Source organism: Euleptes europaea, chromosome 8, assembly GCF_029931775.1.
Source record: "Euleptes europaea isolate rEulEur1 chromosome 8, rEulEur1.hap1, whole genome shotgun sequence".
Classification (NCBI taxonomy): domain Eukaryota; kingdom Metazoa; phylum Chordata; class Lepidosauria; order Squamata; family Sphaerodactylidae; genus Euleptes; species Euleptes europaea.
Window position 1 is genome coordinate 46483661 of NC_079319.1, and position 26979 is coordinate 46510639.

Consider the following 26979-nt stretch of genomic DNA (forward strand, 5'->3'; position numbering starts at 1 on the left):
TAGAAGTTAAAGAAGTAAATAAAAAGAAAATGTGATGCTTTTAATAATTTCTTTAAGTGGGACAAGCAGAAGCCAGGCTGACATCTAATATCTAAGGGAGAGTTCTACACTGAATGGTCTCTGGGGAACAAGGCACAGATGAAAATAAATCAGTTTTAGCACTAGGGCAGGGATCCCCAACATGGTGCCCATGGGCAGCATGGCACCCACAAACACCTTTTCTGGTGCCCGCCAAGTGTTTTTGGGACGTGGGCGGGGCCAGGTAGGGCTTTTGCCCAGCAAGACTTCTCATTGACTTTTGGAGATTTGATTGGCTGTGTAGATTTTTCAAAAATGTTGCTTTGGCAGCAGCTGCTACAGTGACGCAAGGATCTATACTGCCTTACTGAAGTCAAGCTGCGGCAGTCACTCTGTGGCCTGGCTCTGCCTCCTGCAGCAGCCTTTTTGTGGCAGCCGTTTTGTTGCTGCTGCCACCGTGGTCTGTCAGAATTCCAAATGTGCCCGGAGGCTCAAAAAGGTTGAGGACCCCTGGACTAGGGGATAGGGAGTCCCTACAGCTTGGTACAAATCAACTTGTAAGTTCTGTGTTAACTATGAAGTATACACCCACAGTTCTTGTAAGTTCGGTGTTAACTATGAAGAAATAGGCATATGCCTATTACTTATACACCCACAGTTCTTTTATCAGCTTTGGAAAGCCTGAAGAATTTTTAAAAATCTTCTGAGCTTCTGGCCTCCATAGGCATTGAGTATAGTTTGAAAGCATGCTCCCTGGATTTAATTCAGACAGCAAATTAGATAACCAAAATGTTAAATATCTCATTAACTTTTGTCATTAGCCTTAACAAATAAATTCTCTGGATTTGGGGAGGGGCTGTGGCTCAGTGGTCGAGCATCTCCTTGGCATGCAGCAGGTCCCAGGTTCAATCCCCAGCATCTCCAGTTAAAGGGGCTAGGCAGGTAGGTGATGTGAAAGAACTTTGCCTGAGACCCTGGAGAGCCGCTGCCAGTCAGAGTAAACAATACTGACTTCGATGGACCAAGGGTTTGATTCAGTATAAGGCAGCTTCATGGGTTCATTCTTTCCTGTTTCTTTATAGATTGCATAGATGGAAAGCATGCTCGAAGAACTCAGTCCAGTACCCCGCTGGGAGAGCTGTTTGACCATGGACTAGACAGCTGGGCTACCTCAATTTTTGCCCTTTCTTTTTTTTCAATCAGTTCCCGTGATACTGAAAAAGGTGGAGTTTCTGTGTCCACCATGTATTTATTGTTAATTGTTCTATTACTAAATTTTATGTTTTCACACTGGGAAAAATACAACACAGGAGTTCTTTTTCTTCCTTGGGGATATGATATAAGCCAGTTGGTAAGTATTTATTATTTTATTTAATTAAAACTTTAAATATGTCTGAATGTCTGAAGGCTTCCTCCAACTTAGAAGAGCTACTTAAATTGAACAAAGGCTAGAGGAAGGCTCTGTGGTGGATTGTGGGGTCCACTCCACTGCGCTGAATTTCCCCATCCCTGCAAACAGTAGGTAATGAAGTGGATCGAGGATGGAGGAACTTGTAGTTCAGTAATGTCACATTATGCATTTTACTAGGTGTTGTGGCATGTGAGAAAAGGAAAGAAACATGGGGCTGCTGTGTAGTGGCATCTGTGCATTTCCTGTAACATCTAATATCAGACTTACAATAAAAGCAGTTTAGCCTTCCAACATGGTACTTGAGAATTTGTATTGACAAATATTCTTAAGCAGTCACACATGATCCCTATCTTTTATTCAGCCAATGCTGTTTAAAACCATATAGCATTGATTTAAAAGCTTGAATTCAACCACTTGCTTTTAGAAAAGAACAAAACAAGTTTAAACGACTCTAGTAGTTGGCAAGAATATTCTTCTAAAAATTGGCAGGCTTGTCACTGTACATTTTTGAAGTGTAACACAAATTTAGGCAGAACCATATGGCATAGACACGTGCGTATATATTGACTAAGGAGATATTTTTAAACCATAGGGAAAAGTGTTCAGCAGTGTGCTTTTTGATGCTTGCAGGCAATAATGTATTGGTGAAAATGTGTAATTAATTTTAAAAAATCACATGAGTGTTCTGGAGCGTTCTGGTGCTGCTGCAATCGTCTTGTTTGGGGGCTTCCTAGATGCACCTGGTTGGCCACTGTGTGAACAGACTGCTGGACTTGATGGGCCTTGGTCTGATCCAGCAGGGCTTTTCTTATGTTCTTATGACAAAAGTTTCAGTTCTAATTGAGGCCTAAAATTGCCTTTTATTCTATCTTCACAAACATAACTGCCTTTTCATTGCTTCTCTGCCTTTTGGCTAAGATCAAGTGTAGTATCAAGTGTTTGCATTGCTTTCATGGTATAACCTGAGACATAACTGCCTTTGCATTGCTTTCATGGTGTAACCTGAGACACCCAGCCATGCAGAGGCAACATTTTAGATCAGTGGATGATGAATTGGCTTCTTTTTCTTGTTAACTAAAATTGCATGTTAGAAGGGGAATCTATCTGAAAATGGCATTACCCCTACCTGAGAGCCTTAATAAAAGGGTGACATCGCTTTTTTTCTTATCATGATGTTTTAAAAGACCTTGATAGCACCCTTTCTTTTTTTGTCATGCCACTTTGGTGAGCACAGCTACCCCAGATTTCCTGAACCTCTTTTAGGGCCTACCTTTTCAGACCTCTTGGGTAGTCTTCACTAAATACACTGACTCCCTCAGCCTGAACACATTTACTAGGTATTGACTCATTTATTTCAGTGGAACATATTTTTATATACATATGCTCAGGATCTCAGCCATACGGTAACTTCTCACCCTATATATTTGTGTTGTTCAGCCAGGCCTTTTCACAGACAGAAGAGTGGATAAGTGGCCTGTCATTTTTACACTTGCCTTTACATGGGAATAGAACCAGACTTTATAGTCTTATATTGTATTTTGCCGATAAAATGAAATATGTTTTTCTTTTCCCTTTAGGTTACAGCTGGCATGTATCTGCTGACTGCTGCTTTTGGAGTAGAAGCTTGGCAAAAGCCTTTAATATTTGGTTATTATCTCTCAGATACATTAATAATGCTTCTTATAGGTAAGGAACCGTTAAAACCTATACTGTTGTGTTGCATAATTAAACACGGTGGTTTGAATTCAACCACATAGTTCTGAAACTTAAGGGCAGTTAAGTTTTCAGACAAGAGAACTGCAATATTCACAGATCTCCTGATGCAGCTCATTGAGCCCCCTAGCATTTTGTTCCTGGGATCACTGGACCCTCAGAACAGCGCAGGGGCAAAGGGGAGTCTGCAGTCAGATAGCATTGTTCTTGCCATGAGGTAGGAGTGCAACGTAGATGACTGCCCAGTGTGTCTAATCAACTTCTCCTTCAGTATCCATTTCTTCTGAAAATACTTCCTGTACGACAGTAGTTCACGTTAAATGCCGCATGAGATCCCTTTCCAAATGCATCCTCACTTCTTCTTGTTACCCTCCCCCTCCCTTTTCATTCAGCCATCTTGTCCAAAAATTGTAAGAGCAAGTCCACTCAGATCTATTCAGTGGGAATCGCTCCCAGAAAAATGTTCTTAGAATGGCAGGGCCAAGGTTTTTTGTATATTTATTTACTTTATTTATACCCTGCCTTTCCTTCAAGTGGGGACCCAAAGAGGCTTAAAGCATTCTGCTCTCCTTCATTTCATCCTCACAACAACCCTGTGAGGTAGGTTAGGTTGAAAGTGTGTGACTGGCCCAGGGTCACCCAGTAAGTTTTTTATTTTTTATTATTTATACAAATGCTTAGGAGTAAGCTGTGTGTTGTATATTGGAGGATTATAGGATTATAGCGTAAAAAGCCTAGCAGATTAAATAAAAAGAAAATATAAAAGGGAGGGAGGGAAAATCCCAGAAACCTACAGTAAAGAGGTAGATCTTATGGAGCCAATTGAAGGAAGGTAATGAAGAGGCCAGCCAATTGCCAGAAGGGAAATTTCCCACCACCACTATAGATGTTTTCATAAACATGATTAGGCTAAATTTTTTTTTCTAAAATTAGAAATTTTATTCAGGTCATTTTTAGTCTTTTAATAGTCCATAATGTTTTTAAAATTTAATTGTTTCCATTGGTTTCAGTGGGAAATGTTTTGATCTGTAATTTCCCACTCAGGGAATATAACCCCTCCAGCATAAAGGAAGTCTGTCTGCTTTGAATTTGGCAGAGGAGGAAACACCCCTATTTTATGGGCTGTTAAATTCTTATCTGCATAGGGATGTATGAATTGGTGTATGAGATCATTTTTCCTCAGTTCCCAGGATCCTAACTCTAAACCCTGCCTCCCATGCCTTACAATGCTACCCTCTGATACTTTGAGGATTTTTCTCCCAGGCAGATTAACTGAGAATCAGAGCTGTGCTGGAGGATAAAATGCTTCAAGCACAGGAGTAAAGTGTGGGAGGAGATGGAGTTTTGTTTATTTTTTTAAACAAAACTTATAACCCACCTGTCTGCCCTCATAAGAGCCACCAAAGCAGCTAACAAATTAAAACATACATAATAAAATCACATCTTTAAAACCATTAAAACCAACAAAAACACATCATTAAAACAAAACCAGAGCTAGAATACATTTTTGTCATCAAGTCACAGCTGACTATCCAGATAAGGGCTGCACGCATACACACACACAACAATTAAAACATTGGGTAGGAAGGAAGGGTCCTGACCTGGTTAGCCCCAGGCTAGCCTATTCTCATCAAATCTCAGAAGCTAAGCAGAGTCAGCCCTGGCTAGTATTTGGATGGGAGATCTCCAAGGAAAACCAGGGTCGTGACACGGGGATAGGCAATGAAAAACTACCTCTTGACGGCAAATTTAATATATATACACAGGGGAAAGGAGGATCACTGAGGGAATGCCAAACAAAACTAAAAACAAAAAAACCTCACCTGCTGGTTCCAAACCATATAGAGCTTTTAATATCAGCACCAGCACCTTGAATTGTGCCTGCAAACCATTTTAAACCAGTGTAGATGAGCCAAGACTGGAGTGATATGGTCCCTATGACCCATTTCAGTCAACATCCTGGCTGCAGCATTCCGCAGTAATTTAATTTATTTAATTTCACTTCATTTATTAAATTTATACCCAGCCCTCCCCTGGCAAACACTTCTTAAGGGCAGCCCCATGCAGAGCGCACTGCACTAATCTAATCTAGATGTAACCAAGGCATGCGCCACAGTGGCCATTTTCTGCATAGGAAAGGCTGCAGCTGGTAAAGCTGGTAAAAGACATTCCTGGACTCAGCTGCCACTTGATTATCGAGCAGTAGGCCTGGACCCAACAGCATCCCCAGACTGTGGACCTATTCCTTCAAGGGGAGTGCATCCCCATCCAGAATGAGTGATATCTTAAATCCTGGGTCAGACTTCTTCTCACCAGTTGTAATTCTACGTTGTTGGGATTAAGCTTCAGTTTATTAGCCTGCATCCACTCCAGTACTACCTTTTGGCACTGGTTCAGGATTTCTACAGCCTCCCTAGGATCATCCGCAAGCATGTAAATTTTCCTAGGTTCTCTGTTTTTGTTTAAAATTAGACACATGCTCTTTCTTTTTGCCTGTGAATGGGAGGTTGCCTCCCCCCCACCTTGGTGGGCTTAGCAGCAGCTCAGTAACTTGTATTGGAGAAACGGTGCGGCTTCTTTTCCATGAAGTTAAAGACATCAAGAGATTTCAGAAATGTGATCCTGGCTGATCTTTCACATAGAGAGCTCTCAGATTCTTCTTCACAGATCTCTTACATGACGTCTGGTTTGGCCCTTCCTTTTGTTTTGGGAAATACACGTTTGCTTCTGTTTGCACCCCCACCCCGGCCTTTCTGCAGCAGCCTGCCTGCTAACCTACAAGACAATATGAGCTATACAAATGGGTAGCATGTGCCCTGTTGTGGGGCTGCCTCAGTCTCCCCTAGTGCCTGCCTTTTAGAGAGTACAATCAAAATATTTCATTTTCTTCCGACACACAAGCAGCGGGGGCGGGGGAGAGGTTAGATTCTGCTTCTATCAACTACTCCCATCTGTAACATGTGCTTTCAAAGAGTACAAGCAAAATGTTTGCATGCTTGTCAGGGGCAGGCACAGCAACAGAGCAGAAGAGAGAATGGAGTGACAAGCAAATAGACCCTATTGGTTATATACTTAAGTAAGGTCCCTCCCCCCAGGTCAGTAAGGACAAAGGAATGATCAGCAGAAAGTGGAAACGCTACACACAGCAGAATTTATGGGGATGACGCCCTTCATTAAAAAATATTTGCAATTTTTTTTTTCTGGTTGGAAAATGCAGTCCACCACGTGACTTTCCCCCTTCCTTACACCTCTTGTTTTCTTTCCTTCATACATCTATCAGATGCAAAAAAACAAAAGTCTCAGAATCAGATTTTCAGAGATTACCAAATGTTTTTAGCAATCAGATTAATTCTATTAAAGGTGATTTGGTTCATATTTTTGATCGATTGTTTTACAAATGCATAGTCTTGTTAATGGATAGAGCACATTTCTCTTGCACAAATCCCACTGGAATCGCTAGCGTTTCCACAGATGCTAAAAGGCTGGGGACATACAAAAGGATGTCTGCTGAGTTTATATCCGTCATATTAGTCTTGTACGACACTGGTTGTCTTAGTAGGTTAAATTAAGATCTTACATGATCACTGTGGCTTTGGGGGAAAGGAAAACAAAGCAGTACTAAAAGGCTTGCGTATTTTTTTATCATTGTCTCCTAGGTTCCCCACTGGAGCCATTAAATACTAATTGGACAGCACTTAGCCTTTGGGTGGCATTTATTAGTCACGGCTGAGCATTTTATGGTGACCTTCTATTACTGTGATCAATACTTGGCAGAAAGATCTAAGTGCAAAGTTTTGTGGATATTTGCACTTATTCAATAAGTATTCTCACGAGACGCATTTTAACTCTTGCTTTACACAGTTGCAAGAAATCAAATGAGGAAGGGAATGATGAGGGTTTTGCAAGCCTTCAGTGGTAAAAGTAAGGTTTCAACAAATGTTTAATCATTGAACTGCATCTGGAACAAGGCCTCTGTTACAACTGCTCCATCTGTTATATTTTCCTGCAGAGTAAAATAAATGGGGTAACAAAAACAAGCAAACATTTGGTAACATTTGAAAGACACTATTTTCCATCATGGCATGTCAAGGTTACAATGGTTTTTTCACATGCTTTCATACTATCTAGAGGGACTTTCTACATAGGACAATGTTTAGAGATTTTGGTTGAACTGCCTAAGGTGGCCATCATGGCCTCAGGACAGGATGGAAGCCTCTACAGGGCATGTGCTGCTTGCTATATTCCAAAGGGTAGAGAGGAGGCCATTTTCTGCCCCCTGCCTGGACAAGTGAGGAAGGAACAGGTCTTCAGCTCCAGTTTTGAAGCAGAGGGTTTTTTTTAGCATGTGACAGGCTGGGGTGGTCCTAGTGGTTCTGGGGCCCCAGGAAGAACTTGATGGGGCCTCAGAGTCACTCGGACAGCACAGGGGAAGGGCAATCAGCTGCAGGGTGGACAGCCCCCCTCACTAGTGTTGCCAGCTCTGGGTTGGGAAATAGTTGGAGATTTTTGGGGCAGAGCTGAGGAGCGCGGGGTTTGGGGAGGGGAGGGACTTCAATGCCATAAAGTCCATGCCATCGGCTGGAGATCAGTTGTAATAGGGGGAGATCGCCAGCTAGTACCTGGAGGTTGGCAACCCTACCCTCACCCTACAACTGATCACCCCCCCCACACACACACACACACACACCTGAGTCTCAGGCAGCAGAGAATCAGCAATGATCCCACAGTGGCGAGAGCTACAGAGCAACGACTGGGGCAACTGGCTGCAGGGTAGTGGGGGGCCAGATGCCCTGTGGCTAAGACCCCCCATGGTGACGGGTGCTGACAAGAGAACAGGAGAAGGCTTGGGGAGGTCCATGAATATTTTAAAATCAAAATGAGAGGTCTCAGGTTGCTAAAATGTGAGAACTGTTCTAGGCAGCACAAGAGACATTGGCTAATCTGTTCCTAAAGATTGCTTTATGCAATTCTTGCCATATTGCAAAAGGCATCTTGAAAACAGTGTGGGTGTTAGTGATCAAGTGAATTTCTCATGTGTCAGCTTCCTTGCACCATCCATTCTTCCTTATGAGAGCAATGCCTGAATACCTGCTTGTTCATAAAGATGTGGGTAACAAGCTGCCTCATTACCCAGAGTACCATTGACCAAAATGTTCAGTAGCACATGTTAATATAGGGAAAGTCTAGGAAACTGCACCTGCCCCCATAAGAAATAAAATGAGAACTGGAACAACCCATTCATTTTTTAAAACACAAGGATATGGTTGTGGTCAATGTGTTCATCCTGGCCAAAATAGCACTGCATATAAGGAACAAATTGTTGGCAGTTAGCAGTCTCAGATTGCTAATTCTAGTCCAAGCCTCTATTTATGTTCCTCTTGGTAGCTTTCATTTTAACAAATCAAACTTTAACATTGCAGCAGGAAATTTAGATTTAACCTCAAACATCATTGTTTTGTCTTAGCTTTTCTTTAATATGATACAGATGTTTTAACTGCTATATATAAGTCAGTTTTTGTTGCAAAAACCCTTTCTGCTTAATAGAAACCATAAGTAACTGCAGTGCAGATTAACTGTTGGCAGTTCTGCGAGAGGCATACTTAAAAGAATCCAACACACTAGAGATGCTTCTTCTAGCAGGATATAATCCAGATGTTATGTATAGGGCAGCTGTTAGCTTTGTTTTTAGGAAAGCAGAGAGGGAAATGGAGTAATTACAATGTTAAAATAATAAACAACCTGAAGAGTGGCATCTGGAATGTTTCATATTCTCAAGCTTCTTAAAACAAAAATGACCAGGTTTGGAATTGCCATGTATCCTCCTATACCAGACTTGAATGTGGGCCTGTGGTTAGTTTCAGAAGGTAGCCATGTTGGTCTGCAGTAGAACAAGATTTGAGTCCAATAGCACCTAGAGACTGTGATGGGCAGCTGTATTCCAAACAGTCATAGAACCCCCATGATTGACAGGGAGTTTGAACTGAGAGTGGCAGTTAGAACTCTGACAGTTGAGAACTAACAGTTGACTGAGAGAGATGTGACTGAGGTTGGAAACAGCTGTACGAGCTGCAAGCTGTCTGATGGAGGATTCCCTTCAGGTGTGAAAAGGAACACATTTTGGGGTTTTGAATCAGGGCAGGATCCATAACCAGTTATCGACTTCCGGTGGTGCCGCTGGGGTGAGTGCCACGTTTCCCCAGGCTGTCCTGGGAGAAATCCAAGTTTGCGTTAATCCTGGGATGCTATATGCATCCCAACCCGATCCTTGCAAGTGGGTCGGATAGCAGGAATTCCCTGCAGCCCGCAAAAGCAGTTTGACCTCCCAAATACTCTGAGGGAGCTTCTTTAAGTCCCTCGGAGTTTTGGACGCCGGTCCTGCGAGGGCACCTAGGGAAGAAATCGCCAAAACGCAACTTCGGCATAAGACTCTACCCTCCACCACCTTATAACCACCATAAGGACTACTTTAAGATAAGAACCTCACCTCTAGACGCTCAAGTGAGTACGCAAGAACCCTTCGTCTTTTACTGATGTTACTGAATAACTGGGGGGTAGATGAAGACATTCCCAGCATCCTTGTTCCTCCCTTAATCGAACTGGATAAGTTTGACCTATAAAATCCATCAGGATTAGAGGCAGGAGCCTTATCAAGTTGATCAGCTTAAACTAAAACAAAGAGCTAGAAAGACGCCTATAAGATGGACTAAAATTTCCACCAATGAGAAGTACTTTTGAGGGAAGGGGAGGGTGAACTTCTTTCTTCCGGTGGAAGAAGAAAAGGAAAAAAAGGGGTCCTCCAGCCACGTTTGCAGCAAGGAACTCCTTAATCCGGAAGACCCTCTATATCACCCTCTCTATCATCTGGCTTACAACAACAGGAAACAACTCATAGGACCGGATACACGTCGCACTCGAGTAACATAGAAATAGTTCCTGAAGGGAACAACCATTGAGAAGAGGCGGTAGAAGGTCCACGGTGAAATCAACTTCCGGAATACTTCCTGATTGACCCGACCTAGAGCGGCCGGCAAAACTCGCTGGTATTTCAAAACTTTAAAAAGCTGTTTTAAAGTGAAATAGGGGTCTTTTTAAAGCGAAAAAATTATTAAGCTGATCATTGAAACATTTTCTATCAACAACTAATCAGAGGGTCCTGATTGAAGACATGTATTTTACCAGCCTTACTTCAATGTAAATGTCTGCATCCCGACCCCGTTCTGGCTCATTACATAGCCCTGCCTATACAAAACTGAAAGAAGCGACACAAACCTTAACCATGGAAAAGAAATTGCAAGACATGTTAGCCAAGCAAACAGAGGCAACAACTAAACAATTTGAACAGATGTCTACACAAATGACACAGCTGACTGCTATGATGACAAATCTTGGCCAAGCATCTCAAGCTATTAACCAAAAGCTAGATGGGGTTACAGAAGACCTTAAAGTTGTAAAGACCCAAATGAATACTATAAAGACGGACATGCAAGCAATGGATTCATCAGTTAAGAAAGTGATGGAAGAACACAAGGATACAAAGAAAAAATTAGCAAGCCAAGAGAAGCAGATTGAAACAATACAAACTAATCAGACAGCTGTTAAAGATCAGATAGCAATGATGGAGATGAGAGTTAGAGAAAGCAACCTTCGTCTGCGCAATTTTCCAGATATGATGGGAGACAACAAAGAAACTGTAGTCCCAAATCTGGCTCATTTATTTCAAATAGAAGAACAAGAATTGAACCAAGCCATCAACAGAGTTTACAGAATACCATTACCTGCTAGAATGAAAAGATCTAAACCAAGAGATCTCATGATTGTTTTTTATGACACTAGGATCAAGGACAGGATCATGAAGATCCACTATGACAGTCCGGTTTCAGCAGGAGATATTCCTCTAATATTATTAAAGGACATACCAAGACATTTACTCTCACAGAGGAATAATTACAAAGAATTTGTGTCTGTTTTGAAAGCTAATGGTATCAAATATCGTTGGATTATGCCACAAGGCTTGGCTTTTACCTACAAAGAAATGAAAATGACAATCTTATCTCCATCGGATGTGGGAAAATTTCTGAGGAAATACAAGACAGAGCTTAAAGGACTAACCCTGGAACAAAAGGAAGAGGAAGAAGAAGAAGAAGAAAAACCACAGGGAGCAGAAGGAGGCACTGTGTTATAGACTGAATATTTTGCTTCAATAATTACTACATCATGGCAAAAGTAATTTCTTGGAATGTGAATGGTTTGAATGAAAAAACCAAATGGGCTAGAATTTTTAAATATCTACAGAAATACAAATACTCCCTAATTTGTCTGCAAGAGACTCATATAGCAACAAAACACAAAAAATACCTGGATAGGCAAATGCTTGGACAAGCATTTGTTGCATCGGCTAAAACAAAAACAAAGGGAGTTGTGATATATGCTCATTCTAGCCTTAGTCTTGAACTACTGTACAAAGACAATGAAGGCAGAATTGTAATTATCAAGACCAAAATACTGGGGCAAAAGACGATTGTAGTAGGAATATATGCACCTAACGAAGGAAAAGCTAAATTTTATGGACAACTACATGAACTGATTTCTCAGTATGCAAAGGATCAGATTCTTTTGATGGGCGATTTCAATGGTGTTACTCTCCCAATTTTGGATAAAAAATCAAAAGCAAAAGACGAAAACGAAGGATGTTTACCTAAAACTTTCTTCACCATGGCTTCAGAATTGGAAATACAAGACATCTGGAGAACAATGAATACAACGGCTAAAGAATATACTTTTTATTCAGCGAGACACGACTCACACTCCAGAATAGGCATGATATGGACTAGTAAATCTATTTTCACGCAACTACGTAAAATCCAAATTGTACCAAGAACTTTTTCTGATCATAATCCAGTTACATTTGAATGGAACAATAAACAAGCATTTAGATGGCGACTAAATGATAAACTTTTAAAGGATAACAAGATTCAAAAAGAACTACAGGACTTAATTAAAGATTTCTTTGAAATTAACCTTAATGGGGAAACTTCGCTGAATACAGTTTGGGATGCATTTAAAGCTGTTCTAAGAGGATTTATGATACAGAAACACACGGCCTGGAAGAAAACTCAACTACAATTTACCAATAATATACTTTGGGATCTACAAAATTTGGAGCAAAAACTGGTTATGGCCTTACATGAAGAAGAGAAAAATGACATACAAATGAAGATTTCTGTATCTAAACACCAACTAAATTTGATAATAATGGAGGAAATGAACAAAAATTTAAAATCCGCTAAACAAAAATACTTTGAACATGCTAATAAACCTGGAAAATTTTTGGCGACCCAACTGAAAGACTCATTTCAAAAGAAGATTATAACAAAAATTCAATCTGCTAAAGGACCAGTTTATACAACTACGGATATACAAAAAGAATTTGTTTCATTCTATACTAACTTATATCAGAAAGAAAATATCTCAAAAAAGAAAATAGACAAGTTTTTAAATTCAATACAGATGAATGTCCTTTCAAAGCCCCAACAAGAATGGATAGATGCACCAATTACAAAGGATGAAATACAAGAAGCAATAATGAAACAAAAAACGGACAAGACACCAGGACCAGATGGAATTACTGCACTATTTTATAAAACATTTAGTGACACTTTAGTGAACTTTTTTGTATTACTTTGTAATACAATTTTGGATAAGGGAGCATCCCCAGAGACTTGGTCACATGCATTTATATCGTTGATACCTAAGGAAGGAAGAGATCCAGAAAAAACTTCAAATTATAGACCTATCTCGCTGTTAAATGTGGATTATAAGATTTATGCTTCGGTCTTATCAAATAGGATAAAACATTTTATTAAGGACCTTATACATGAAGACCAAGCAGGTTTTGTTCCAGGAAGGCAAATTAAAGATAATATAAGAGTTTTATTAGATTCATTGGAATATTATGACCAGAATATTCAACAAACGGCGGCCTTTGTATTTTTGGATGCAGAGAAAGCCTTTGATATGGTCTCATGGGACTTTATGAAAAAGATATTGGAAAAATTAAAATTTGGAGACCGTTTCTTGAGAGGTATATCAGCCATATATACATCCCAACAGGCAAAAATTCTGGTGAATGAATCGATGTCCGACAACTGCGCAATCAAGAAAGGAACCAGACAAGGATGTCCTCTATCTCCATTATTATTTTTGTTGGTGTTGGAATCACTATGCTGTAAGCTAAGGAGTATGGAGGACATTCACGGACTAAAAATTAAAAAACATGAATTCAAATTGAGAGCATTCGCGGATGATCTTCTGTTAATCTTGGAGAATCCAACACAATCAATGAAGATACTGTTGGAAACTTTGGACGATTTTGGAAATGTATCGGGATTTAAAGTTAACCAAGAAAAAACAAAGACAATATTTAAGAATTTATCAGAAACAGAACAACAGGAATTTATATCATACACAGGTTGGGAGAAGGCTAATAAGATCAAATATTTGGGAATCTGGATCTCTGCAAAGAATAAAGACTTGATAACCAATAACTATCTTAAACTATGGGACAAAATAAAAACTGATATGATCATTTGGTCAAATAAAAAATTGTCACTTTTGGGACATATATCAACAATCCAAATGAACATTTTACCAAGGATGCTTTTCTTATTCCAAAATTTGCCTATAATATCACATGTTAAATACTTTGATACCTGGAGGAAAGACGTATTAAATTTCATCTGGCAAGGGAAAAAACCGAGGATTGCTTACAAACATCTGGTGGACTCTAAAGTTAGAGGAGGTTTAGCACTACCTAACTTTCAACTTTATGCTGAAGCGGCCGCTTTAGTATGGCTAAAGGACTGGATGAACTTATCCATTTCGCGTTTGTTAGATCTTGAAGGTTTTAACAATATAAGTGGATGGCATGGCTATTTATGGTATGGTAAAATTAAGATACAAGCATCATTTCGTAACCATATAATCAGGTCCTCCTTATTTCATATATGGATGAGATATAAACATATTCTTGAACCAGTAACACCGATGTGGATATCACCTCAAGAAATGTTGACATTACGCCCACTTAGATTGGACAAATTTATCACCTACCAAGAGTAAATTAACTGGGAAGGAAAGAAAAGCTCACTAAAAGACTTTCAGTTACTTAAAGACGATTTACAATGGCTTCAATATCATCAAATTAAATCAGTATTTACACAAGATATGAAGAATGGATTCTCTAAAGAAAAATCATCTTTTCACAGGATGCTATTAGATAATAATACTCAACTGATTTCTAAAATGTATAATCTTCTTTTAACAATTTATTGTGAGCAGGAAATAATCAAACCAACAATGATTAATTGGGCTCAAACTGTGGGACATGATATTGCTCTAAACAAATGGGAAAGACTATGGGCGAAAGACCTGAAAGGAATAAATGCGCAGTCAATTTGAGAAAATATCTATAAAATGATGTATAGATGGCATTTAACGCCTAAGAAGATTGCAAAGATCTACAAAGTGACATCCCCTAAATGTTGGAAATGTAATAAAGAAGTTGGTTCTTTTTATCATATGTGGTGGACTTGTGACAAAGCTAAGGATTTTTGGGATATGATTTATAACGAATTAAGACTAATAGTACAAAAAAACATACCCAAAACACCAGAAATGATGCTATTAAGTATGATACCTGATGATTTGTTAAAACACAGGACTTTTTTGATTTACGCGACTATAGCTGCAAGACTGCTTTATGCAGCAAAATGGAAAGGGGCAGACACTCCTGGGAAAAAAGACTGGACTATGAAAATGTTTGAACTGGTGGAAATGGCAAAACTTACAGCCATTTTAAATCAAAAAGACAATGTTCAATTTATGGGGGAATGGGAGGCGTGGATGAAATATTGTGAATATGAACTAGGACTGGGGAAAATGGAAGAACACCTTTTAATCTGATCTAGATGACATTGTTAACATAAAGAAACGTAATCAATTATATTGATAGTATAATGTGATTGAAATCTAATTGAGATATAAGAATAATTAAGATCAGACCATATCACGATGGGATAGAATACTTTATTAAGAGGCGGACGGAGGTGATGGGGAAGTCAATAAATTTTCCTTTATTTTTTATTTTTATTTAGTACTTAAACAATTATAACAACATTACCTATGATTTAGTTTTTAATACTACGTATATTGTTGTTTGTTAACATGGAAAATTTATATTATAAAAACCAATAAAAAATTAAAAAAAAAAAAAAGGATCCATAACCAGTTATCTAGGGAAAATAGCTCAAAAGTTAATAGAGTGATTCCTATGAGTTTAATGGGAAATGTTTTTTGTGAAATGAGTGATCCCAGACCAGTTTCAGAGAGCAGCTGGGGAAGTGTTTTACTGTTCCTAACTCGAACAACGAAAGAACCACTGTGAAAAAGAAAGACGCTTAAGTTTAAGAACATGTAAAAGAAGCTTAAGTTTAAAAAAATCTAACCAGTGACTGCCAAGAGAAAACACTCTCAGTAGAAAATAAAGATTTAAGCACTTGTATGTGAACCACCTTGATACATTTGGAAGTACAATATATCACTTGAACGTAACCATCTCAAATTTCTCAGTTCTGTTATTCTGTTACAATCTATATTTCCTGTTATTGAAGATTTGCTAACCTGACTTTTAAATCCCACAAAAAGAGACAAATTGTAAGTTTGTAAGTTGTAAGAGACTATTGTAAGTTGTATTTTAAAAAGCCTCACAAGGGCCAAATATTTCTGACCAGCCTATTATTCAAAAATAAGTCTCTCCATCATAGAGACCAACAAGATTTTGGGTGGGTATAAGCTTTCAAGAGTCAAAGCTCCCCTCATCAATTACCTACTAATCTGACAAATCTGATGAAGGGAGCTTTGACTCTCTGAAAGCTTATACCCCCAAAATCTTGTTGGAATTGTGACTGACTTCTGCACCCTCACCAATTTTTCATCTGTGGGTCGAACTATATATTCAAGAGATATGTGATTGAATCTCTTTTTTGGAATAACAAACAAACAAAACACAAAAAAACAAATGCTGTCATTGGGGTTTGCCAACTCGATTGAGGCAGGGAGTAGGGTGGGATGGTACCATTTTCCAGTCAAAATCACCCCCCTCCAGGCTGCTGTATGCCAGTTTCTGGGAGGGACACCATACTTCCCACCAGCCTTCCAGTGGGGCAAACAGGGAGTGATTTTCAGCAGAAAAAATAACTTGGGTAAAAAGGACTAAACATACACACTGATTTGCTATTGGTCCTCTCAAGTTGGTAGTTCCCAATAGCTTAATTTAATTTAAAGTTATGATATCGCATCACATCCACATGATGCTTAGTTTGGTCCTGTGCATTTCCTGAGTCATTATTGGCACTGCTTTTATATTAAGAATCCTACTGCAACTTTGCCCAAAGCCACAAGCTCTGACTCCATAAAATACATGCAGAATGTTGCGTGCCCTATGATGGTTGGGTTTGTGTGGTCCAATATGGTGTGAGGGACATTATCATGGGTTGAATGCAAAGGGCACACATTCACTTGAGTGCACAAATCTGTCCAACTGACCTGAGCAGCAGGTTCCTTCATATGAGGCCGATCACCACTTTGGGGTCAGGAGGGGATTTTCCTCCAGGCCAGATTGGCCAGGGATCCTGGAGGTTTTTTGGCCTTCCTCTGGGCACAGAAGTAGTGTGTGTGTGTGGGGGGGTAGTTATAAATTCCCTGTGTTGTGCAGGGGGTTGGATTAGATGACCCTTGAGGTCCCTTCCAGCTCTATGTTTCTATAATTGATTCTTCTTCCTGCTTTCTCCATCCATTTACAAATACCCATTTACATAGTACATACAATGAATTCCGTGTGTATATGTGTTTATATGCTCTGCCTGTACAAAAAGCCACATTGAATCAATACGTCTCTTTTGTCAAGGCAATGAAACATGAATTATCATTTATACTTTTTCTCTTCCTAGTCTGCTGCATATTTATTTCCATTCCACAGTCGCTCTACAACATTCACCTGTAAGTAAGTGCCTGCATAAGTGAATGCTTTTTCATCCTGCTGAAGCCACTGTGCTTCTAGCTTATCTTGTAATGAAACGTATTTAAATGTTTCAGTATTCTGTGTTTCAGCCAGCTACTTGTTGCTAAATGAATTACTGTACAGCCAAATTAGTTTGCATGATACAAGATGCTGGTTCTTCCCCCTCCCATTCGTTCCCTTCTAATTTTCAGCTCTGGCTTTTCCCCCTTCCCAGCTACTTCCTTCCTGCAACCTCATGGGTGTGTTTAAGAAAGTTAGTAATATGCTGTATTCAAAAGTGATTAAGTTTCTGCACTAAAATCTAAAGGGGGGCATGGCTCAGTGGCTTTGCATGCAGAAAGGTCCCAGAGGTTCAGTCTCTGCCATTCCCAGTTAGAAGAGTCTCAAGTGGTGGTAAAGCTTTTTCTACACTGGTGACTATGAAGAACTGCTGCCCACCATAGTAGACCATATGGATCTAGAGCTGACTTAAGGCAGCTTCGTACCCTCATGTCAATGGCAAGCAATATTGTGTTTTCTGTCATGGAATTCCAGTGGCTTTTCCAAATGCTAGTGATTAAAACAAAGGACGGTTCTTCTTCCTTCTGCACTGTCCTTCTCCCACTGACCGAGAGATGTTGCGCATCTCCTACAGTTCCATAGAATCCGGTGGAACTTTCTCACAATAACATGTCCATAAAATTGCAATCTGAGTTATAAATAACTGTTACAACACAGCCAAAGAGCTGCTTATTATGGCTACTATAGGTAGCAACAACTGTCCGCCTTCTAAGAAAAGAATCTGATTCAATACAAGTTAAAATAATTATTTGTGCATTTTATAAGTTTTTCCCCCTGATTGTATCTAAATAATCTTTTTTTTTTTTTAAGCATGGATGGCTAAGATTTGCAACCAATGCCTTTGGGCTTGTGGCTGACAATATGGGGATTCTGTAGATGAATGCTGTCTCCATCCATAAAGTAAATTGCTTCTTTTGTAGAGCATATGAAAAGAAAACACTACTGAGGGATTCTTTGTATGAAGGACTGCTACCACTGTTGTCTCCTATGCTGCTCTTTACACTCCTTACCATCTGGGCATTTTCATCACCATGTGAAATACTGGAAAAACAAACCAGAATGTTCCTATGGATGGTTGGAGTTGTGTTTTCAAATGTTACTGTAAGTATACTTGGGTGTTTGGTGGCTGGGAGTAAAAGTCTTTTGAAAACACTTTATAAACATTTAATCCTAATTAATAAAATGGAACTGTATTTGCTTTGTTATCACTGCAAAGGCCACATGTTTATTAATAGCCTGCATGATGCTTCTAGAATAAGAGGACCCCTAAAGAGATTGGATTTCTCATTATACCTGTTTGAAAGTGAAGAGGACTTTGGTGCTCAGCATTATTCCACCATTAGCTATTTCAATTAGCAGAAGTATGGCATTGTAACAACATTATATTTCATGTAAGAGCACAGGTTGTAAAAACAGCTCAAAGAATCAGTGCAGTGCAGATTCTTCTACAGAGATTAATTGGTAAATTGTGGTTTAGTGGCACACTGCTCATTTACCATTCCTACCCTCGTGCCCCCCAAATCAAGCGAACTGAAGTAGCACTTTTGCACTCTCAAGTTATAAAGTAAGCTAGGTGATTTGCAGAAATTGCAATTTACAGAGATTTACCACCTTTTAGTATATTTCCTTCAGTACTGAGTTACCCATGGTATGCAGTTGGGGAATGCTCTGTGATTTGGTTTTGATGTTTGACTACCTGGGGGGCCCTGTGTGGTATATCAGCTGCATCTGTTCCTAGGAAATGCAGACCTAGTCTCTATAATACATGCCATAAAAACATAAGAAAAGCCATGCTGGATCAGACCAAGGCCCATCAAGTCCAGCAGTCTGTTCACACAGTGGCCAACCAGGCGCAGCACCTAATATAATAGGCATGCTCCTCTGATCCCGGAGATAATAGGTATGCATCATTACTATTATCAATTTTTACTAACCCTGGCTTCTAGAGTAGACTAGGAGCCCTGCATGCCTTGTGGGACTACCTTTTGAAGTCTTCCAAAATTATAGCTGTTCAAGAATGCAACTGCCAGGTTGTTGACTGACATTAGCTAAAGATACAATTCTAGTTCTCAAGCAATTTGCTTGGTTCCAATATCAAAGAGACTGGGATTTAATATTTAAAAATACTACTCAGCTGAAAGAATTCCTCATCTCATGATATCTAAGAGGTCTTTTATGGGTAGTTCCTGCTTTCTAAGGGGTAACATATGGCCAGAGGCTGGGCCTCTTCCTATTTGGAAGACTGATCAAGACCTTCCCTCCCTTTTAGGTTTTATGACCTGTTTTATTGTCACTAGCTTTTTAAATGTTTTCTGCTACTGTTTTATTTCCCCCCATTTATTATTTGCATGTTTATCCTCTTTTATTGTAAGGTATTTGTGGGGTATTTTTGGCCGGGAAGTAGATTATAAATGAAATTCAGGTTAAGAAAAATTGTAATCACTCCAAGAACTTTAAAAAATGTTTATCATACAAAATGGTCTAATCCCTCAGAAAAACATCCAGCAAAAGCACAATTGTTATATTATTAGTTTTAAATGCTTGAAAGCTACAGTGGCCACGGGCAAATAAGACTGCTAAATTGCATTGTTCTATTTAGGAATTCAGCTTCTAAAACCAAATATAAAATGTAAATATTACTGCTTTTCACATATTTATTATGGGTCCAGACATATACACAGATAACTAGTTTTGCTCACGTAGTTCCACTTTGGAACAGGCATCCAGCCTTACAGTGTGGCTTTATTCTATAAAGGACAAGATTTATTGCAGAATGATTTCAGCCTGAGTGGATGCTTTTGTTAAGAGTTCAGGCTATATTCCTCAATGAGAAAAACTTACTTTGGAATTTCCTGCTCATGACAGTATCCAGACACATCCGAGCCAATAATGGCAAGATGCCCACAAGAGAAGGAATACGGACACATGTTCCTTGTTAGGCAGCATTTCACTGTGGATATTCAGTAAAATGTATGTTTCGGTGCCGACTTGCAGAAATAATTATTATTGTGTTGGGAAACTACATGACTGAACTATGTCTTCATTCACACCATTCAACCCTCCTCCCCTATTTCGTGAATCCAAGACCCAGATTCTTTCTCTCTGCGAGACCTTTCTGTTCCTCTCTCCCATTCAGAGACTGGTTGCCATAGCAATTTCTTTACCCTCCAATTCTACCATATTTGTCACAATCCTGTGCAGAGTTAAGGGTGCTTAAGCCCATTGCTATCAATAGGATTAAGTATGCTTAAGTCTGTAATAGATTGTAGCCAGTCTTTCATTTTCATTCACTGACTTAAATATCAAACAAGTTTAGCTAAAACTCATCTGCTCTTATATACCTTTATTTTTATAGCATCCACTTGCTTAAGAGATGCTTATTCTCAGTTGTGACATAATAAGGATGCAATCTGAGATAAGTAGGCATAGCCACTTTTTGTCCGTGAGGGGAAAACAGGGAGGAGGGTAATAGACAATTTAGGATCTTGCATTCTTCAGTACCAAGTAGCAGCTAGAAAGGAAATGTACTCAGTAGTACATCCTTACAGAATGTCAGTTATCAGTTGGCAGTTAACATTTTACAGAGAAATGCCTGAATTGCCCTAAAAGGTTGCGAGCCATTTATGTACACCTTTTTAAAATCCTGGGAACATTTAAAGGCTTATGTGACTCATGGCTGAGGGGAAAACTGAAGTACCGTATTTTTCGCTCCATAAGATGCATTTTTTTCCTCCTCAAAAGTGAGGGGAAATGTCTGTGCGTCTTATGGAGTGAATGTGCATCTTATGGACCCTAGCCCGGTCCATCCCCAGAGCCGGGCGGAGGGACCCCCTACCGCCAGCCGGCTGGGCGCGCCGGAACGACGCAAGCCGGCTTTCCCCGCCCCGACAGCCAGCTGGGAGGTGGGCGAGGCGCACAGAGCTGGCTGGGCACGCTGGAACAACGCCAGCCGGCGTTCCCCGCCCCGACAGCCAGCTGGGAGCGCACAGAGCTGGGCGCATCGAGACGGCGCGCTGGGAGGTGGGCGGAGCGCACAGAGCTGGGCGCGTCGGGAGGCCGCGAGCCGGCGTTCCCCACCCAACGGCCAGCTGGGGGAGGCGTCTTACGGAGCGAAAAATACGGTATACAGTCTCAGCATGTCCAAAAGGTGGAGGAGCTGCTGGTCAGTAAGGCTGACATCCTTACCTTTAAAGCTCTTTGCAATCTAGGACACACATACCTGGGGCCGTGTCTCAACGTATGAACTAAGGTTCTGGTAATACTCTTCCAGTCAGCTTCTCCTATCCATCTTTCCACCAAGGAGCTCCTTCTTTACAGGTGCTAAGGGTCGGGGGGAGGAAGACTGTTCAGGTTGTTGACAGCTTTTAGTGGGCTGTGAATTGTGATTGGAACGATGGGGATGATCTTGTTTTCATATTCCAGATATGGAGTGTTTTATTAAATTTATAGTTGGCTGACTTAAGCTTGTGGTGGGATTCAAATAGGCCCAATAAATAAGTGTCGGGGGGTGGGGCTATTTCCAATGGTGACAAAGCTAATGCTTCCCATCTTATTGGAGCTGTGAAATAAATGTTTTCCCCCAATCCAGCTCTAGTCATGGGTACACATACCTAATTCAGGAAGAAAGAGAACTGTGTGAATATTCAGACAGCAGCCTCTTCTGGGCAACCCACTGAACGTTCAGAAACATGAAGTCACATTCAATGGATTGGGCATCCTCATCCTGTTCCAGTTAGTCATTTATACCCAACTGGATCAGGACTGGATGCCGGTTTACCAACAGGTGCAAAAATCACCAGAAGAGAGCAATGGGGTTCAAAATTTGTGAACCCCCCCCCCCCCACAATATATACTACTAACCAAAATTCTAGGTTGGATCCTAAGGTTTGTCTTTCCACTGATAGCCAGTAGAGGGGGGATGTTACCCAAATCCCTTTTCCTACTGCATATCCCAACACTGTTCCTGAGGCTCCCGTCCTCCAGAGAAGCAGCATTTCAGTGAGCTGCAACAGCAGGGGAGGCAGGCAATTTCCATTACATCAGTGGAGCGCCACTAATTACATTTTGGATTCAACCCTTCATAAAAACAGCTTTTTAAAGAGTTGAGAAATAAAAAAGACTCATTTAGGAAGTGGAAGGAGGGCCTTATAACCAAAGAGGAATATAAGCAAATAACTAGTGCTTGAAGGGAGAGTGTTAGGAAAGCTAAAGCTCAGTATGAACTTAGGCTAGCGAAAGATGCTAAACGCAACAAAAAAGGGTTCTTTCCCTGTACAGAGTAAGAGTAAGAACAAGAACAAGATAAGCCCTTGCGTGGACCGGAAAGTGAAATTGTAACAGGAAATGAAGAGAGGGCATAACTCCTCAATTCCTACTTTTCCTCAGTTTTTTCTCGTGAGGGAAGTGGTGCTCAACATGGCATAAACAGAACATGTGATGAGGGAAGAGATGGGATTTGCAGCCTAGAATTGGCATTGGGGTAGTGCACAAACACCTGGTTTCTTTAAATGAAATAAAATCCTCTGGGCCAGACGAATTGCACCCAAGGGTACTTAAAGAACTTGCAGATGTAATTTCGGAACCTCTGTCCAATATTTTTGAAAAGTCTTAGTAAACAGGTGAGGTGCCAGACGATTGGAGGCGGGCAAATGTTGTCCCCATCTTCAAGAAGGGGAAAAAGGAGGATCCAGGTAACTACCGACCCATCAGCTTGACTTCTATACCAGGAAAAGTGTTCGAACAAATCATCAAACAGTCCGTCCTTGAGCATTTAGAAAGGATGGATCTGATCACTAAGAGCCAACATGGGTTTCTCAAGAATAAGTCATGTCAGACTAATCTTATCTCCTTTTTTGAGAAAGTTACTACCTTTCTGGATCAGGGGAATGCTGTAGACATAGTTTATCTAGATTTCAGTAAGGCTTTTGATAAGGTTCCACATAGTATTCTAGTTGACAAATTGGGAAAATGTGGGTTAGATCCTATTATTGTTAGATGGATCTGCAACTGGTTGACAGATCGTACCCAAAGAGTGCTAGTTAATGGTTCCTCGTCCACTTGGAGAGAAGTGACTAGTGGAGTTCCTCAGGGATCTGTGCTGGGCCCTGTGTTGTTCAACATCTTTATAAATGTTTTGGATGAAGGAATAGAGGGGATGCTTATTAAATTTGCAGATGATACTAAATTAGGAGGGGTAGCAAATACGGTAGAAGAAAGAGTCAAGAAGCAGGATGATCTTGACAGGCTTGAGAAGTGGGCTAGAACTAATTGCACTTCAACAAAGACAAATGTAAAGTTCTGCATTTAGGTAGGAAAAATCAAATGCATAATTATAGGATGGGGGAGACTTGTTTGAGCAGTAGTGTGTGTGAAAAGGATCTTGGGGTCTCAGTAGACTAAACACTGAACATGAGTCAGCAGTGTGATGCTGTAACTAAAAAGGCAAATGCAGTCTTGGGCTGCATCAACAGAAGTATAGTGTCCAGATCATGCGAAGTGATGGTATCGCTTTACTCTGCTCTGGTTAGACCTCAACTAGAGTACTGTGTTCAGTTTTGGGCACCACAATTTAAGAAAGATGTAGACAAGCTGGAACAGGTCCAGAGAAGGGCAACAAAGATGGTGAGGGGTCTGGAGACCAAGTCCTATGAGGAAAGGTTGAAGGAGCTGGGTATGTTTAGCCTGAAGAGGAGAAGACTGAGAGGGGATATGATAACCATGTTCAAGTACTTGAAGGGCTGTCATATAGAGGAGGGTGCCGAGTTGTTTTCTGTTGCTCAAGACGGTCGGACGGTCCAGCGGGTTGAAATTAAATCAAAAGAGTTTCTGTCTAGACATTAGGAAGAATTTTCTAACAGTTAGAGTGGTTCCTCAGTGGAACAGGCTTCCTCGGGAGGTGGTAAACTCTCCTTCCCTGGAGGTTTTTAAGAAGAGGTTAGATGGCCATCTGTCAGCAATGCTGAGTCTGTGACCTTAGGCAGATGATGAGAGGGAGGGCATCTTGGCCATCTTCTGGTCACTAGTGGTGTGGAGGGGGGAGGTAGTTGTGAATTTCCTGCATTGTGCAGGGGGTTGGACTTGATGGCCCTGGTGGTCCCTTCCAACTCTATGATTCTATGATTCCCTATACTCAGAGCAATACTGTATGGTGAATCTGGTGAATGTGGTGCTATCCCTATTTCCTGACCTCTTTCTCAACTTGGGAAAAATGTTACATTTCCTCTGCCACTCACCCATATATCCAAATGTAATTCCTACAGTGCAGGATGATAATTTGCCAGATGACTAACACAAGATCCGAAGTGCTTCATTGGCTTTTGATCCCATTAGCTGTCATGGTCTACACATCAATTGCTGGGTTTCAAGGCAAATTGGAAGAACCAATACTTGCAGCATTTACCATCTTCGTCACAGCTGTTCATGTCCACTATGGAGTTTGTGTGGTAATGTTTTTACAATAATTAATAGTAAAAAAACAGTAGAAAAGAGCAAGAGCCCAGTAGTACCATAAAGACTAACAAAATTTCTGTCAAAAAGGTCAAGAGTCCAGTAGCACCTTAAAGACTAACAAAAATATTTTCTGGTAGGGTATGAGCTTTCGTGAGCCACAGCTCACTTCTTCAGATACCTGTCAGGGTATGAACTTTCGTGAGTCACAGCTCACTTCTTCAGTAAAAAATAGTGTGCATTCAAAAACATGGACACTTTCCTGGCTGCCACCAATAAGCCTCCAGTTGAGGATTTTTTAAGTGAGTAAAGTGGAAGGCCCAACCCTTCCCCCAGTTTTTGGCATTTGTGGGTTGTGGGTTGTTGTTTGCTGAGAGTATATGGTCTGATTTCATTCCTTTTCTAGTAATCAGTGGCTTGGATTATGTATTCAGTTTGCCCTAACAATTTTGATATCTTCAGGTGACTAAGGATATTCTACATCTATATTTGGTTAGTGTGTGTGTTCATGCATATAGTTATTACAAGCAAACAATACCCCTTAACCACTCTTTAATTCTTTTCTAAAAATTAATCTACTTAAATCAGATAAAGTATATTTCACAGAATGCACTAGTCCTATAAGTACAGGATCAAGAGGATAAAAATATTACAGAGATTTGTTTTTAGCTCTAACCCTTCACAGTCAAAATCTTGCCTAACTGATTTTATATAACTATTTTATATATGCCATACAGATCCCCAATTATTTTGGAAAGGAAGCTACTACAGGCAAATAGGAATGTATGTGAAAAATAAGATTCTGCGGTAGCTTGCGAGGTTATTTTTAAATAGGCACAATCCTAGAATATCTTGGAAAAATCAGTTTTTTTCATAATTTATATATTTTTCTCCTTACTGGGGATAGGCAATAGCAGGGTTTTTCACCTGTTCCAGGAATTCCAGAACATATTATTTGAAAACTGTTTTGAGGCAGCTCGTAATCCGAGGAAGTACTGGGTTGGCTTTCCTCTCCCCCCCAGCAGTCATTTCCAGCTCCAGGAAAGTTTATTCACAGGGTCCTCACAGAGTAATAGTCACACTGGTTGTGAGGCTGTGGTGAGAAGGGGGAAGTGTGCACAATTGTTCCCTTCCATCAGCAGAGCGCTGCTTACACAAGAGGCAGGAAGGAGTGATTTTGCTCTCTCCTGTTCCTTGCTGCAGCTGAACCATAAGCTGTTATTCCATGTAGGTCCTGCAACCCTGTGAATAAATTTCCTAGGACTGGAAAGGCCTGTTGTGGGAAGGGGAAAGTTGGGAAGATTGGTGACTGTCAGTGTCTTCCACAAACAGCATGCAACCCACTGTTTTCAGGCTTTCCCTCATCATCCATGCTACCTTACCATGGAGCAGCTGCCTCTTATCTCTTCATACATATTTGAGGATGCTTAGGAACCCTGTGCACGCCACACGTGGAGGAATGGCAAGATTTATTAAACCTGACCATATAAAATGTTTACTTCACAATAATAAGTTTTTACCCTTCAGTTTTTAAAAATATTTAGTTCAACATTCCTTTGAGACTTTTGATGTGAAATTGCATAGAAAGGTTTAACCTCCTTCCTCAGTGGGAAGTTGCCATGAGTGAAGAGACAGCTGTACAAGTCACAGTAGTGCACAGCGGTATCACAGTTATTGACATGGAATTATTAGGGATAAGGGTCAAAGAATGTAGTATCTGACCGTTTTCTCATTAACATACTGCAAAAAGGGATTACAGTGAAAATGCTAGCTTTCATCCAAAAGTCCTTCAATTTCATATGATTAGATCATCCTTTTGGATTTTGATGGTGTTATAATGCCATTTTCTAACCAATATGTCCTTTTTTTAAAGGGGAAACAGCTGAGCCAACATTTCAATATCTACATCTTTTCCTTGAAGAAATACACTAAATAAATTTGGAATCTATTGCTACAAAATGTTATATTTCTATATGACAGAAATGTAGCCATGGAGCAGAAACATCAGACTTGAAACAACTGGTAATCTCAGTGAAGTGGTGTTGAAAAATGAAGCATCAAGAACTATAATGTTAAAACGTGTTTCTCCAAGTATGTTCTGACTCCCTTTCCCTTTGATCTTCGAATTTACTCAAATATTTGCTATTTCCTTATGATATCTATTTCCATTGTTATCAGTCTTCCTGAGACATCTCATCTTTTTTCCTCCTCTTTCTTCCAGAGTAACCTTGCTGACTTAATCTAAATCTGCAGT

The 26979-nt window shown here is 40.2% G+C and overlaps 1 protein-coding gene and 1 pseudogene across 1 annotated transcript in view; both read left to right on the forward strand.

Moving 5' to 3' along the window:
• LOC130482106 (ethanolaminephosphotransferase 1-like) overlaps positions 1-26682 on the forward strand; it is a 47143-nt gene extending 20461 nt beyond the window's left edge. The window contains exons 5-10 of the mRNA XM_056854921.1: positions 1101-1369; positions 3007-3115; positions 17149-17197; positions 18200-18380; positions 24539-24721; positions 26599-26682. Coding sequence (XP_056710899.1) covers positions 1101-1369; positions 3007-3115; positions 17149-17197; positions 18200-18380; positions 24539-24721; positions 26599-26661 — 854 coding nt within the window. The 3' untranslated portion in view covers positions 26662-26682. The remainder of the gene's footprint in view (positions 1-1100; positions 1370-3006; positions 3116-17148; positions 17198-18199; positions 18381-24538; positions 24722-26598) is intronic.
• Positions 2323-2464, forward strand: LOC130482195 (U2 spliceosomal RNA; annotated as a pseudogene).
• Positions 26683-26979: the final 297 nt, after the last annotated feature.